Source organism: Carettochelys insculpta, chromosome 6 (genome assembly GCF_033958435.1).
Source record: "Carettochelys insculpta isolate YL-2023 chromosome 6, ASM3395843v1, whole genome shotgun sequence".
NCBI lineage: Eukaryota > Metazoa > Chordata > Testudines > Carettochelyidae > Carettochelys > Carettochelys insculpta.
In genome coordinates this window covers 30,966,787-30,982,117 of record NC_134142.1, presented here as the reverse complement: position 1 = coordinate 30,982,117, position 15,331 = coordinate 30,966,787, and the positions used below count along the sequence as shown (strand labels likewise).

The following is a 15,331-nucleotide window of genomic DNA, read 5'->3' as shown; positions in this document are numbered from 1 at the left end:
CGTCATAGTAGACGACAAGCTAAATATGAGTCAACAGCGTGATGCTGTTGGGGGAAAAAAGGGAAATATCCTAGTATTTACTAACAGGAGTGTTGCAAGCAAGACACAAGAAGTAATTATTCTTCTCTACTCTGAACTGATTAGGCCTGAAATAGAGTACTGTGTCCAGTTCTAGGTGCCACATTTCAGGAAAGATGTGGAGAAATGGGAGACAGTCCAGAGAAAAGCAGCCAAAATGATTAAAGGTCTAGAAAACATGACCTATGAAAGCAGATGGAAAGAACTGTGTGTGTTTAGTTTGGAAAAGAGAAGACTGAGAGGGGACGTAACAACTTTCGTGTACCTAAATTGTTATTACAAGGAGGAGGGAGATAAATTGTTCTCCTTACCTTCTGAAGATAGGGTAAAAAGCAATGGGTTTAAATTGCACTAAGGGAGATGCAGGTTGGACACTAGGAAAAATATTTTAACTGCGAGGGTGGCTAAGTACTGAAATAAATTACCTAGGGAGGTTGTGGAATCTCCATCATTGGAGAATTTTAGGAACAGGTTAGACAGACACCTGTTACAGAGGGTCTAAATGGTGCTTGGTCTTGCCATGAGTGCAGGGAACTGGACCTGATGATCTCTCGAGGTTCCTTCTGGGTTTTTTATTCTATGATTCTGTGAATCTATTTAATCATTATAAGTGCAATGTAAGAACTGGTTGTATTATAAAGGCAATATGTCCAAAGATATCACACCTGACGACGCATGGGAATTTACTTTTTTGTATGTGAAGCATGATTTAGAGATTGACTAGGCTGGCAATGGCCTTTAAAGATATCCATACTATATAGGTATGTCTGTGATGTAAACTTCTACTATATATAATAAAAATTGTTTAGTTGTATCATAACATACAAAAATAAGTTAACAAGGTGCTCTGAATTTACACTGCCATAACTGAGACCAGGATCTTGTGCTTGAAGTGTAGGAATTTGCAAAGTACACATCCTATAGTGGATTCATTTCAATGATGCGGGAAAATGGTCCTTTCACATACTTTATATAGTGCTTAAGATTCTTCTTTGCGTTGCTACTTACACACAAAGTACTATTGCGAACTACGGAACAGTAAAACAGTATATACGCTTTGATATTCCTGCAAAGTTCTTCACTTACTCCTCACTATGTGCAATGTCATCATACATCATGACAATGATCTGTTCATCTGGAATTCCATTTCGGTGTACAATCTGGTAAGCATGGCATACGTCAGCCTGAAACAGAGCAGAATGTCATTGCAGACTCCTTATTCATCTTTGGGGAAAAAAGGAAAATCACTTTTATCTAAAAGAAACTCTGGACCAACATCCTCATTTAAGTATTACAATCTCATTGTCACTCTGAAGCCTAAATGCCATGAGTCAGTGTAAAGGGATGAAAACAGTTAAAATCATGGCTGAGAGCTCTTCCTGTTCAGAATATCACCAGGTTCTAGAATCACTGAACTCTGTGAAAACAGGATGGAATGTGGCAGCTGATTGGAGAAACTGGAGATAGGAAAGAAAAACTTGCACTACCAGCCAGCAGGCAGCTCTGTGCACAGACTTTGGGAAATGTGTACAAACAGCAACACTTCTCGCTACAAATATTGTATGGGAAATGAGGACTCCATTTTCAGCTGTTTAATGCTACTTTCTGAATAACATCCTGCAGCTGCATTGAAAGCCTCTGAAAAGGTAAACACATAGTTGTCATTGAAGGTTAATGGCTTTCTCCTAGCCTTCCACTCTGACCACATCATCCCTCTTTTTTGCATCCCTCCACTTGCTTTCTCTTCTCCACTACATTGAACATAAACTGCCTATGTTCACTTTCTTGGTCCTTCACACCCTATCCTCATCCTACCTATCTTCTCTCCTTTGCTACTGAATGTTCTTACCTTTGATTGGCCAATAATACCAGCCTACACCATCCACTTGTTAAACTTTCAAACAAGTACATCAGCAATTTCTCCCAAGTTGCCCTCTATGCTTGGGAGAAGCTTCCTGTGAACATCTGCAAAATTCATTATCCAGCTTCAAATAACCTCCTTAAAACTCTTCTTCACATGGATACAGGTTGAACCGCTCTAATCCAGCACACTCTGGTCTGGCAACATCCATGGTTAACTATGATTTTAGTTAGCTAGATGTCCACTTATCAAGGATGTGCCAAAGTTTCCTGAAAACCTATAAAGTTTGTTTACTACCACCAATTCTGGCTCTGTGTTCTGTGCTCTTATTTAGTTTTAATTTATCTCTAAATGTCTAAAAGCTCAGTGACCAGCAAAAGTGCTGGTAATGCTGCTAGCCAATATTGACCTCCTGTGGTTTGGCAAATTCTCTGGTTCAGCATCTGTCAGGTATCAAGGGTGCCGGTTTAGAAAGGCTCAACCTATATCTACAAAAATGTTGACATTGGTCAGCAGCTAAGACTACTGCCTATCATCCCAATCAATGTAGCCTTAGGCTATGTCTATATTAGACACAGAAGTTGACCACAGATATGCAATTTTAGCTACATCAATCACTGTGATCCCACCCTTGACCCCTATATTTCTGATCACACTTTGCCCCCCTGAAGTCATGGTCTTATTCCAGCAGGGTTGGGGGATGGGGAGAATGATAATGACCAGAGGACATGACTGAAAAGTTTGGGGACCATTGGTCTATATCCTTCTGTTATCTGTTGTCTTATAGTAAGGCTCTAAGCTTTTGAGGCAGGAACAATATTTTTATTTGTACCTTGCCTAGCACCACAGGGTCCTTCTGGTCCATGAACAGGGCTCCTGCATATTAATGTAATACAAATAATATCTCCACCCCCATCAGGACTTGGAGCAATCAGATTGCAATACAGAAATGGCTCAAGTCCCAACTGGGGAACAACAAGACATGGATGTTTTTCTAGGACTTTCTTATACACAACAAACTTCATTGAAAAGTTACTGGGAACATAATGTCTTCTGCAAAGAAATCTAAACTAAAATGCCTTGCACTGAAGGCCTAAACAAAGTCCAGTGGCATCAATAGAAGATTCAAGCCATAGCTGGATGACTGCAATGAGCTCTGGATTAAGCCTTAGATGATTTAAGAACTTGGCCTAAAAAGATATGATTTATGCATTCTGACGTGAAAAATTAGCTTGAGCAAAGATTTGAGCTAAGAAAAACTCTCCCCCACCTCGTTAGATTCTTTGCTTCCTTAAGTAGCTTAAAGGTATGTAAACAGAACTTTTAAGAAAAGGTAAACTATACAATTTCTTATACTCTTGCCCTTATTATAAACAGCGTATGAATGTGCATATTTAATTTAAAGAGATACATGCCTGCCATATTCATATCTCTTTTGATAACAGAAATTCAAATGCACGCTATCTAATGCATGGCTCTACGAGGAAAGTGCTAATATTTTGTTTTAGAAACTTCGCTCACAAAAATATTATTTTAGCTCTATAATTCACTGACGATTTAACAAATTACTGACAAAATAATTCTCTTCTTTCTCCAGATAGCTATGAAATTTCCCAGAAACACTAAGAGGTTTTCTGTCAGGTTATGCAGTGTGTAGCAGTGGGCTTTGTTTTCTGTTTTGTTTGCTTGTTTTTAATTTTAATCCCTTCCTCTGATCTAGTCTATATTAGAAAACTTGTACAGGTTTAATTAAACCAACTCAATTGAACCAGAGGAAACTCCTGATGTAAGTCAGATTTAAATATGTTTCAACGTATACATTAATTTAGCTTAAATCAGGAACTTATTAACATATGCTGAGCAAAGGTTAAACTGATTTACGAGGCCCACATTAGGGATTTGACCTGGTTTAATTAGATCAATTTAGTCAAACTAGCAAAATGTTAATACAGGAAAATTTGATACAGACTCTTTGGCGTCTAGTCTGACACAGAAGTAGTGGTAATTCTGCAAGATTTCAGGAAAGGGTGAGGTGTTTTCTGTGTGTTTTTTTTAAAAGAACTGCTGAAGCACAATTTCTTCACATGACTTACACTGGAAGTCTAACACTCCTAACTAATGCAGTTGCATTTCCTATTACATCAGACTAAATTTTCTTCCGCCCAGTTCTGTCATCTTAAATATGAGGATGTGCATATTGTGTCTTAGGCCTCATCTACATTAGGTTTTGCCTGTATAGTTAAACCACCAAAATCTTATTGTGTGGACACAGTTATATCAGTGTAACTCTATTTATAGTAGTATAGTTTGTCAGGGTGAGGAAGAGACTACACCAGTATAAGCACAGGTATGACAATATAATTGTATTTAGGTTATGGCTCTTACTGATATAGATACATAGGTTAAAAGAAAAAAAAAGTGCCACTCCTAATAGACATAGTTGTGCTTGTAAAGATTTGTGTAAGCTAGGCTCTACTCCCATACCCTCCTTCATACTGTGGGCTTTTCTCTACCCCTTCCCCACTCATCCCCATCACCAACCTCCAACATTGCTTTGGCATAATTTCTCCACACTTTTGAACCTGCACTCATCCTCTCCTTGGCTGCCATTATCATCATGTGGTATGTATAAAATCTCATTTTAATTATCTTCCTCAGACATATTCCTCTGCGCTGTTCTCGTAGCCCTGTTTGTGGTTTGTGTGACTGTCTTACTTACTCTTTTTCATGTTAGCACCACGTTACTTGCATCTGCTCTCTGGAACTACTTTTCACATTATTCTGTTCTCTACCACTTCTTAAACATCCCTCGTCACTGAAGTAAACTGAAGTCCTTCCAGTAGTGCCCAAGCAATGTGACTAACTTCTGTCCTGTGAGTCATTCCCTCTCTCATCCTCTTCTGGGGCATCGACAGTGGGCAGGGGAGGGAGAATTGTGTGAGCAGTGCTTGTATTCTTGTATTTCTTTAATTATATATACAGTCAAAGCAGACTAGAGCAACACATTTTCTCATCAGTGTTCTTTCTAATACACTCCATGTCTTTTTTTTCATCTCACAGGACTCATTTACCTCAGTAAAGATAAGACTAATGCCAACCATTCACTGCAAAGCCTGAGTGCAACACACGAGCTCTTTTCTATAAAACAATATAAGGATGTGTCTGCACTACGCAGCTTTCAGGGACATGGCTGTGCTGACACTTCACTAAAAGTCAGGCAGTACTGTAAACAGTTTGTAGGCACACTTGCCACCAAAAAAAACTTTCATCCCCCCCAAAGCATTGTTTACACTAGTACTTGCTGCCGCAAAGCTTTTCTCTCGGCCACAGGTCTGCAACCTGTGGCCCCAGAGCTGCATGTGGCTCTTTAAGGACTTCTTTGTGGCTCCCAATGCCATAATAACGAAGTGTAAAAAATCAAAACAAAACAAAAACCCTCCTGATTATTTTCAGTAAATGGTGAATGTCTAAAAGCTCAAAAATGAACAGCTCATATGTCCCTAGCAAACAATATGTGATCTTAAAATGTTGGGTAACTCCCTCTAGGATCCCCCAGAAAGAGAGAAGGTTCAGGAGTGAAAGACAGGAAGTCAGTGGTACAAACACACATGGCAAGTGTGAGGAAATAGAATGTGTAAAATGTTTGTGAACATCTACATAGCTGTACCCCATATGCAGCTCAAAATAAAGATATAATCACTGACCAACTCTTTAGAGATTTCTCAGTCACCAAAAAAGGATGACTGAATCCTTTGTGACTAAGATGCCAATCAGATCTTTCACAAAACTATTAAACAACATTCATTTTTGTCTAAAATAGGCCAAAGTTTTCAAGTGAACAGTGACTTTTCAGGTGCTCAAACATACTTTGAAGGAGTCTATTTTTAAAAAAAAATTCACATGAATCCTGTCTCTAAAAGGCAGGTCCCCTTAAAGCATCTCATTTTGGGCTCCCAAGGGCCAGGTATACTTTTAAACTTTTTGCCAGCACATGGGTAACTGCAGAAACATTGAGGAAACAGTATTTCTGTTAAGATTTGCAGTGGAAATGCTTATACATACTGATCTAGGCCCCAATAGTCTGGGTTAACTGTGCACTGCAGCTATAACCTCATGAGGAGTTGAGAGACATTTTAAAAACAATGGTAGACATTCATCTTAACAACAACTGAATTCTCTGGTTTACTCATTTGTCCAGAGAGGAATTACTGTCACATTGTGTTGCCTGGAAGAGGGCTGGTATTTGTCCACTGCACCTAAAGCTTGCTGGTTTCCTCAGTTCTTCCTCAGCTGCATTAGCAATGAAGAATGGAAGAAGAAATGCATAGTTAAGACTTGCAAAAGCAGCTAGTGATTATGGCCACAAGGGGGGGAAACAAACTGAGGCACAGCCAGGCCAGTAATTGCTGGGAGCACAGAACTCCTTCTGCCCCAGGGCTGCCGTGACAGGGTGTGGGGAGAGTGAGCTTCTCTTGGCTCTGAGGGAAGAAAGCATGAACTCCTGCTGGAGTTAAGCTGGGGAGTAGGAGGGAAAAGTGAGCTCCTGCCAGGGCCAGAGGAGGGCTAGGACACAAACAGGGCAGGGCATGAGCCAGGGCTGGATGAGGCATCGCCCTCTCCTGGGGTGCTGTGGTGACTCTGAACGTGAACCAAGTCTTGCTTGTGGATCATCCCAGTTGTAGTAAGCATCACTCGACTCTCCTTCTCGGCAGGGATAAGGACAGGCGCATTCCATCTCCACCAGTGCTAGCACCTGACAGAACCGGTGCGAGCTAGGGAATCCTACTGTTGGTTTAAAACAAAGCATCACAAAGGCCCGCAGTGCGTGTTGACCCATCGTGATTTCTGCTCAGTGTTCTGACCATTAAAGTGAGCGAGTGCCTGCCAGAGGGATGGGAAAAGCAACCTCTTCCCAAGGCTGGGGCAGGAGGCAAAACGTGTTTCCTCACTCCCAGCCCCAAAAGGAGTCAAAGCTCAATTTCTGAGCATACCCCACTGACATTACTATGGCCAAGTCTACACTAGGTGCTTTTGGCTGGTACAGCTATGTCAGTCATGGCACTGGTTCCTGACAACCAGAGCTGTGCTGGTAAAAGCCACAGCTGTAAGGGCAAAACTTCATTGTACCCACAGAGCTGGTTCTGTTCAGTGTGAGTAGCTTTACTATGCTGCTTTGCCAACAACCTGCAGCCGCAATAGAAGTACTCTGACAATATGCTTTATAAGTAAAGAGCAACTAGTACAGAAGCAGGTAGAAACAGCATGTACTGACAAACAGGGTGGTCAACAGACTTAGCCAGGCCCTGGACAAAGCAGAGGAGGCAGCTCTGTGCCCCCAAAAGAGGCGAGGCCTCAGGCAGAAAGGTGCAAAGTTGGGGCTAGCCTCCTACAGCCAGCCCTTCAATGCTGCCAGGGACTCCAGCTGATGATGTTGCCTCTGTAATGGTGGCCAGGAGCCCTGAGCCCTTTAAAATCACTGGGCCCGGGTGCAGCTACCCCCATTGGCTCCACTCCCACCCAATTGTGGGAGTGGCAGTTGTTATTTTGAGAGAAAAGCCCTTGTACCTCAACTTTTCGTGCATGACAGTGTGAACTCACTGTGTTTTTCTTTGGAAAAAAGGTTTATGGTCAGGAGGGCTGGGGGGGAGGAATAAAAAAACCACAAGTGTAGACAAGACCTAGCTGTCTACAGTAGGGATTTTAATAGTACCAAAATCCACCATTTAAACCAGTGCTAGTTTTCACCAATGGGAATTATTTTTCCCATAGAGTAGATACAAAAGTGTTAATCTTAATTGTTTGTTCCCTGCCAAAAAAAAAAATTATCTAATGTTAAAACACAAGAACTGCAATTTAGCATTTGAATACATGAAAAAAGAACCTTGTAAGAACTGAAGTGTCTGCATCTCATGCAGCTGCTGTTGGCCACGATTTGCCATTCCCAGCAAATGGGAGCTGTTGGAAGCAGTAGCACAGACTGTCACCTCCACAGCTTCCATTGGCTGGGAACAGTGAGCTGTGAGTATGAGCTGTGAGCAGCCATATATGTGGACTCTCAGGTAAATAAAGCATCTGGTGGCCTGCTAAGGGCTCACTCGGGTGAATAGCATCCTGTGCTTATTGCCTGCTCCAACCTATGGAGATGGGGGCATCATGTGTTTTACAGAATGACAAGCTTTTCTTCTGAATATTAACCATGTATATTTGTCACCTCCAGATAGAGGCTATTTTAACATGCACCTAGTGTGGGATTATACATCATATCAAGCCTCTCCCCATTTAAGAGTCTTTCTCTAAACAGAGGAGTGCCCCATAATCTATACTGGTTACTTTATTAGTGTGTGGGTGGCGTAAAACCTGTATGGCCGTAAGCAGCGTGGGACCTTCCTTAGGGATAAAAGAGGGAGCTACTGGAAGACATTCGGTGAGGGACCCTTTTGAATGCTCCCTGCTATTTGGCTTAAAAGGCATCCTAAGGACAGAGCTACTATACAAACCTATACTGGTATAATTACATTGCTCAGCAGGGTGAGAAATACACTCCTCCTTCCCAAGCTACGTACTTATACTGACCTAACTGCCCTATATATAGAGTGCTATTCTTTTCAAAATAGCTACCACTGCTCCAGGAGGTGGATTAACTCTGAGGGAAGAAGCATCTTCACTTAAACACTAGTGACACAGCTGTGCTGATGCAGTGATTTAAATGTGGACCTGCTCTGAATCTATTGAGTTACAAGGTGTCCAGCAAAGCCCCTCTCTTTTCCTGAACTTCTAGGGAGGGATGACATGCATCTGGGTATATTCACAGAGATTGGTCTACATTCTTATTTTATCAACTGGTAGACGATGAGGCCGACTGTATGTTTGCTTTATTGGAGATGTCCTCACAGAAATTAAGTGACATTAGTCTATCTTCATAAAAGCAGTCACACTGCACAAAAACATGAGATGCAATCAAGTGTGGCACAAATATAAATATCCCCTTGTTTTATTGTAAGTTCTATAAACTGAGCCACTTTCTCAGAATAATTTCCCAGTGAATTATACAGAACTTCTCTATTCTTTCTGAGCATCCATGGGGAATTGTCGAAGGCATTAAGGACCACAGAATAGCTATGCTAACAACTGCTGAGTTGTGCTAACCTCAAGATTTGCCTTATACCCCTTGGTAAGCCAACTACCTTGAGTTAAAAATGCCACCACCCCTCAGTTAAGGTGTTTGTGTCTAGATAGAACTCAAGTTAACTTTGCAGTGCAGACAAGCTCATTACTTTGGATTGTGTATGCTTTATAGAAGTGTTTAGGTGCAAAGAAAGATGAGGTAATTTGCACATGAAAGATTAAAATAAATGAACAGCTTAGGTCTTGGGGTTATCTGGAACTAGATCCAGTTCAGCCATCAGGTCCAGAAACTGTGTAGCATCAAGGTGCAAATCCCCAGTGTAAATAAGAGCAAAAATTTTCACTTGCCTTGCTTACACCCGTGCCTTGCACCTTTGCTGTGATACCACTTGCTGGCCCTTGTAACTGAATTTTAAGTATACAAAAAATTACTTCAAACTATAGGTTCCTAGCCCCTCAAATATGCATGAAGTGTAAATGGACCCCTCAACTTGTACACGTGGGAGAGGTGGGGGTGGGAGGGGCAGGGGAAGAGAGAAAAGAGGATGGGATGCATACTTTGACTTAGCAGCAACTGAAGCAAATCTCAAGCTTTCAGAGAATAGTACTCAGTGAGGCAATGTAAGTAGATAAACTGAGTACAGTAAGGTGTCAGAGTACGCAAGGGTTCTGTTCCACGCACCCTCACGCATACCCAGATTTCACACAAGTTGAGGTCTGGCTTTTTCCCCAGCAGAACACATGTTCTGCAGCTGGGGAAGCAGCAGAAAGGTAAGTCCTGGGCTGGGGGTAGTAGTTGGGAAGGGTTAAGACTGGCAGTGCATTGGGGCAGTGGGAGGCAGGAGGGGGGTGGGTTAGGGCTGCAGAGGGGGCGAGGGGTGGAGTTGAGCGTGGGTGGTGAGCTGGGCTGCAGGGGGTCGGGGAGTTGAGCTGGAACCAGAGCCATGCCTGGGTGGTAAGCTGGTAGGGGGTGTGTATCGGAGCTGTGCGTGGGCTGGGGGTGGCGGGAAGCGCAGCTTGTGAGCCGGCAGGGGGGTCACAGTGGAGCCACAGGGGGCAGGGGGGAGCTTGTGAGCCAGCAGGGGGGTTGCACTGGAGCCACATGGGGCAGCCTGAACCAGAGCTGCTTGCAGGTGGTTTAAACCGGGGTGGGGTCAGCGTCAGACGCATAACAGCAGGGTCACCTACTCTGAGTTCGCATACTCTGAGACCTTACTGTAATAGACATACAGCTGAAAGGAAAATTTACATCTTGTAATTCAATTTGCACAGACTGGATTATGTGGGAACAAAAGTTGAATAAGGTACAAGATGTGATGTATAGTCCTCTTCAATTCTCTGCCAAAAATAGCAGCCAAGTTACGCAGAACTGACATGTGTGATGGGTCAGTTTAAAAGATGTAATACCTCGCTGAATTAATTCCTGTCAACAGGATTAAAAATTCTAACTGCAGGTGTAGGCTATCACAGAAGTATCTTTGACACACGCTCTTCAGGAATAAGACTGAACTCATTCCTGGGTGGTTTTAGGATTCCCTTTGTCTTTTTTTATCTTCACCAGGCAATCTAGGCTCTGCCTCCACTGCTACGTTTAAAGATCAGCCACACAGCTTTAGCACTGGGACCATGCTGAAGGGAAGCTCTCCAAATGCTCTAGGTCATGGTTTCCCACACTGGAGGGTGTGCCCCGCAGGGGGTGTACAGAAATTCCAGGGAGGGAGCGAGGGGATCCAGTCCCCCATCATCTCCCCCCACCCAAAGGAAGATCCAGCCTTTGCTTCTGGCTCTCAGCCCCTGCCATTGTACGTGGGTGACTCAGTGCAGCCACTATAAAAAACAGGCAGCTGGCAAAGACCCACATGCAAAGGTGAGCGAGTGTGGGTTGGGGAGGAGGAGGATGGGGTTAGAGGGGGGCTGGGGTGCCTGGCTCAGGTAAGTGGGATGGGGATAGGGTAAAATGGGGGGTCTGGCAGTGCCTAGCTTTGTGGAAGGGGAGGGGCTCAGGCAGGTGGCTCACAGGGCTTGGGCAGCTGGTCAGCTTGCAGGATTCATGGGGCTTTGGTGGCTGGCCATGGCATCGCAGGGCTCAGGCGGCTCAGGAAGGCGGCTGGCCCCAGCAGCATGGAGCTCACGTGACTCAAGCTGGCAGGTGGCCCCGGTAGCGCAGGGCTTGGGGACAGCTCGGGATGGCAGTCGGTCAGCTGGCCGAGGCGGCATGGGGTTTGGGTGCGGGGGAGGCTCAGGTGGCTGGCCCCAGTGGTGAGAGGCTCAGGCAGGCAGCTCTGGCAGCAGAGATCTGAGGCAGGTGGGCAGCTGACCAGCTGGGGCTGCACCAGGCACCTGCAAGGGGCCAAGAAAAACTATTTGTGCTTATTTTTAATAACATTTTTGTATCAAGTTTTTGTTTCTCAAATTGAATTTTTTTTTGTTAAAAGGGGTGTTGGATGATAAGTTGTGGGGCATGAAAGTTTCTCAAAAATCAAAAAGGGGGGGACCTGATGCCGAAAAGTTTGGGAACCATGATCTAGGTAAACCACCTCCACCAGGGAGAGTAGCTAACAGTGCTGGAAGCATGGCTCCCAGAATGGGAAGCCTGTTTATGCTGGTGCTTTATCGTCCTGTATCTTGTTGCGTGTCAGGGGAGGATGTGTCTTTTCACACTGAATGAGAAAGTTACAATGCAGTGAAGAGGCAGTGTAGACAAACCCAGTGTGTCTTATGTGAGCACTTCAAAGTATTTTAAAGATTTCTAGTAAGAAGAAGGGTAAGATTGGGAGTCAAAACTGGAGTTCTATTCCTGGATCCCAAGCCAAGCCATTTATCGTCATACTTCCATTTCCATATCTGGAAATGGGGAACAAATACTTATCTGAAAGGTATGCTGTGAAGCAATATTTGAACCTTAATTTCAGATGGAAGGTGTTAGGTTAGACCTATTTGGAAACTGATTTTGATTGGTCTCCTAAGGTGATATTAAAGCAGGTTCTATTGTATGTTGGCTAGACCAATTGCCTTGTAAAGAATTTTTCCAGTAAGTGTTTGTAAGCTGTGAAATTGCAAAGGTTTGCTGTTTCAGATTTCTTAAACCTGATATCCTTTTTCTAAACACAAGAACCTCACCAAAAAGTGCTATTTTCCTCTTTCCCTATTTCATGTTAATTAAAATGAGATTCCCAACATACATTTGGAAAACAATGGGAATTTTTATTCAAGTCATAAATGAAAAACTTTAAATAAAAACATCTTGTCAACTCTAACAATATACAAATCTACACTATCATCTAGTGCCAAAAATGAAAGCTATACTTTTTTTAGACCTATTCAATATCTCATGTCTCCAGACCTAAGAAGCAAATTACTTAGCAGCTTCTAATCTAGAAGAAAAAAAAAAAAAACAGATAATGATTGAACTATAAGAAAGTAACTTACTTCTGTAAAATGTTTTGGGAGCTCAGAGGGTTTGCTTATGGAAAAAAACACAAATAATTTGAGTGGCCTGACTTTTTATAATTTTGGAAAAAAAAAATGAACCTGAAATATATATTTATTATGAGTAAGTGTCCACTGATTTTTTTTTTTTTTAAGCAGGGGGGAGGGAGACTTGGAGTGTGGGGTTTTTTGTTTGTTTTTTTGTGGGCAGATGAAAAGGTTTCTAACATTTGAATAAAAATGTTTGAATAGTTCCTACTGAACTACAAAGGATCAATTTTCCTGAAGGTTTTAAATACAATGTAAATCCTACCTCAGTTTAACTGAACATTCTGCCACCATAGTACTGCTTGTAAAGGAGATGGTGAAGCTGTTATACAGCAGCAGAACCTCAAAAAATATCTTAACAGGAATCCAAAACCCTTAAATTTAGATGACCCAGGGTCACATACTTGAACAGGAAACTAATACAGCATGAAACTTAATTGAATGTTTTACTGGTAGGAATATTAAGAGCAAGGAGAAATCACCAAACTGTTGGAAGAGATTTGAGAAAACATACTAGATGAGTGTACAGAACTGGTTTAAAAAAAAAAAAAAAACCCTGCTGTAGTTCAATCATCTGTTATTAAAGTTGATGCAAAAATGACTGAAATTCTATGACCTGCTACCAGGAAATCAGGCAAGGTGGTGATAATGGCCTTCAGTGGGGTGTTTTTTTTTTTTTAAACAAAAAAAAAAAAAAAAGTATTCTGTTCTGCCTTGTCAAGCTGAGAAAGAGGAGAGGGCTGAGCAAGAAAATAAATTAAATTAAAAAAGAAAAGAGTAGAAGGAACGTTAGAAAGGTGTTGGAGGGTAAAAATGAGAAAAGTCAAGTACAGATTGACTTTTAAACTACTAACGATTTATGCATTTTTCTGAATCAAAACAGTTAACTAACACATCTGGAACAAGAGAGGGAGTTGATAGCAGAAAGCTATTCATGCCCAGACTAATTCCAAACTTAAACAGTAACGTAAGAATAGCCATTCTCAGTCAGACCACTGGTCCATCTATCCCAGTATCCTTTTTTCTGATAGTTGCCAATACCAGATGCGCCAGAAGGAATGAACAGACCAGGGCAATTACTGCATGACCCATCCTCTGTCATTCCAGCTCCCAACTTCAGTCATTCAGAGGCTAGGGACACCCAAAAGATGGGGCTGCATCACAGGCCAACTTTGGCTAAAGCCCTTGATACACCTATCCTCCACAAACTCAATTCGTTTTTGATCTCAGGTCTCCATTTAGCCTTCAACATCCTGGGATAAATTCCACAGGGTAACTGTTATGTGAAGAATACTGCCTTTGGTTTATTTTCAACCTGCTGCCTACTCACTGGATGATCCATAGCTCTTGTGTTACGTGAGGGGGTAAATAACACTTTTTTTATTCACTTTCTCCACACAGTTAATGATTTTATAGACTTTAGCATATTTCCCCCACCCATGTTACAAGTCTTTTGTAAACTGAGCAGTCCCAGACTTTAATTTCTCTTCATAGGAAAATATTCCTTACCCTTAATCTTTTAAACTTCCTCTCTACCTTTTCCAATTCCAAATAAATCTTTTTTAAATGTGGTAATCAGAACTGCATGCAGTGTACTTATATCACAACATTGATATTTTCTGTCTTACCTATCCCTTTCCTAATGGCTCCTAACATTTAGTGGGTTTTTCTGTGGTGTGTGGTTTTTTTTTTTGGTCATTGTATCCAGATCAGATGTTTTCAGAGAACTATCCACAATGATGCTAAGGTCTTCCTATTGAGTGATAAGCCAATTTAGTTCCCATCATTTTGAATTTACAGATGGATGATGGTTTCCAATCTGTGCTACTTTGTATTGATCAGGGAATTTTATCTGCCGTTTTATTGCCTAGTCACACAGTGTGTGAAGAGTTACAAAGAGATTACAAAATTGCTTAGGATAGTTAAGTTCAAAGCAGATTGATTAGTCACCTGTTTTACCCCATATTTCAGGTCATTTATGATTAAACTGAACAGTACTGCTCCCAATACAGATCCCTGGAAATCATCAATATTTATCAAAACTACCTGTTTATTCTTACTTTTGGTTTCCTGTTTAAGCAGTTACCGATTCCTGAGAGAACCTTCCCTCATACCCCATGACTGCTTACTTTGCTTAGACTCTTTGGTGATGGACCTGTTTCTCCAAAGATTTTTGAATGTTTTCATTATATCATCTGGATCACACTTGTCCACTTTTGTTGGCTTCCTCAAAGAGCTCCAGAGGATTAATGAGGTACGGTTTCACTTTATAAAAGCTATGACAACTCTTCCCCAACGTAGCATATTCATCTGTGTCCAGCATCCTGGTTTTTTTACTACAGCTTCACCTGACTTGCCTGGTACTGAAGTTAGTCTTACTGGCCTTTAATTCCTAGGATTGCCTCTGGAGCTTTTTTTTTTTTAAATTGGTGTCACATTAGCTATCTTCCAATCATCTGGTACAGAGACTAATTTGTGTTAGGTTACGAACCACAGTACATACTTCTGACATTTGAGCATGTAACTAAATTTATGGGACAGGTATTGAAGAAACTACAAGTTAAAACTCCCAAATCTGGCACTCTCTTGTCTGGCAACATCCGTCACCTCGTAGGACCATGGAGCTTTCAGGACCAGAGAGTCTCAGGGCTGGAAAGAGGAGCCAGCCAGCCAGACCAGTGGCAGGAGCCCAGGGCAGGTCAGCCACAACTGGTGTGGAGACATGTGGGGGCAGGGAGGCCTCAACAGCAACCGTCAGGGAGCTGCATCAGGGAGCAGGGCCCAGGCCGG

General features: G+C 42.2%; 1 protein-coding gene across 2 annotated transcripts in view; it reads right to left on the bottom strand.

Annotated features, from left to right (window-relative positions):
• Nucleotides 1-15,331, bottom strand: part of LGMN (legumain) — a 46,727-nt gene that overhangs the window by 18,817 nt on the left and 12,579 nt on the right. For both annotated transcript variants that reach the window (XM_074996600.1, XM_074996601.1), the window contains exon 3: nucleotides 1,165-1,262. In XM_074996600.1, coding sequence (XP_074852701.1) covers nucleotides 1,165-1,262 — 98 coding nt within the window. The remainder of the gene's footprint in view (nucleotides 1-1,164; nucleotides 1,263-15,331) is intronic.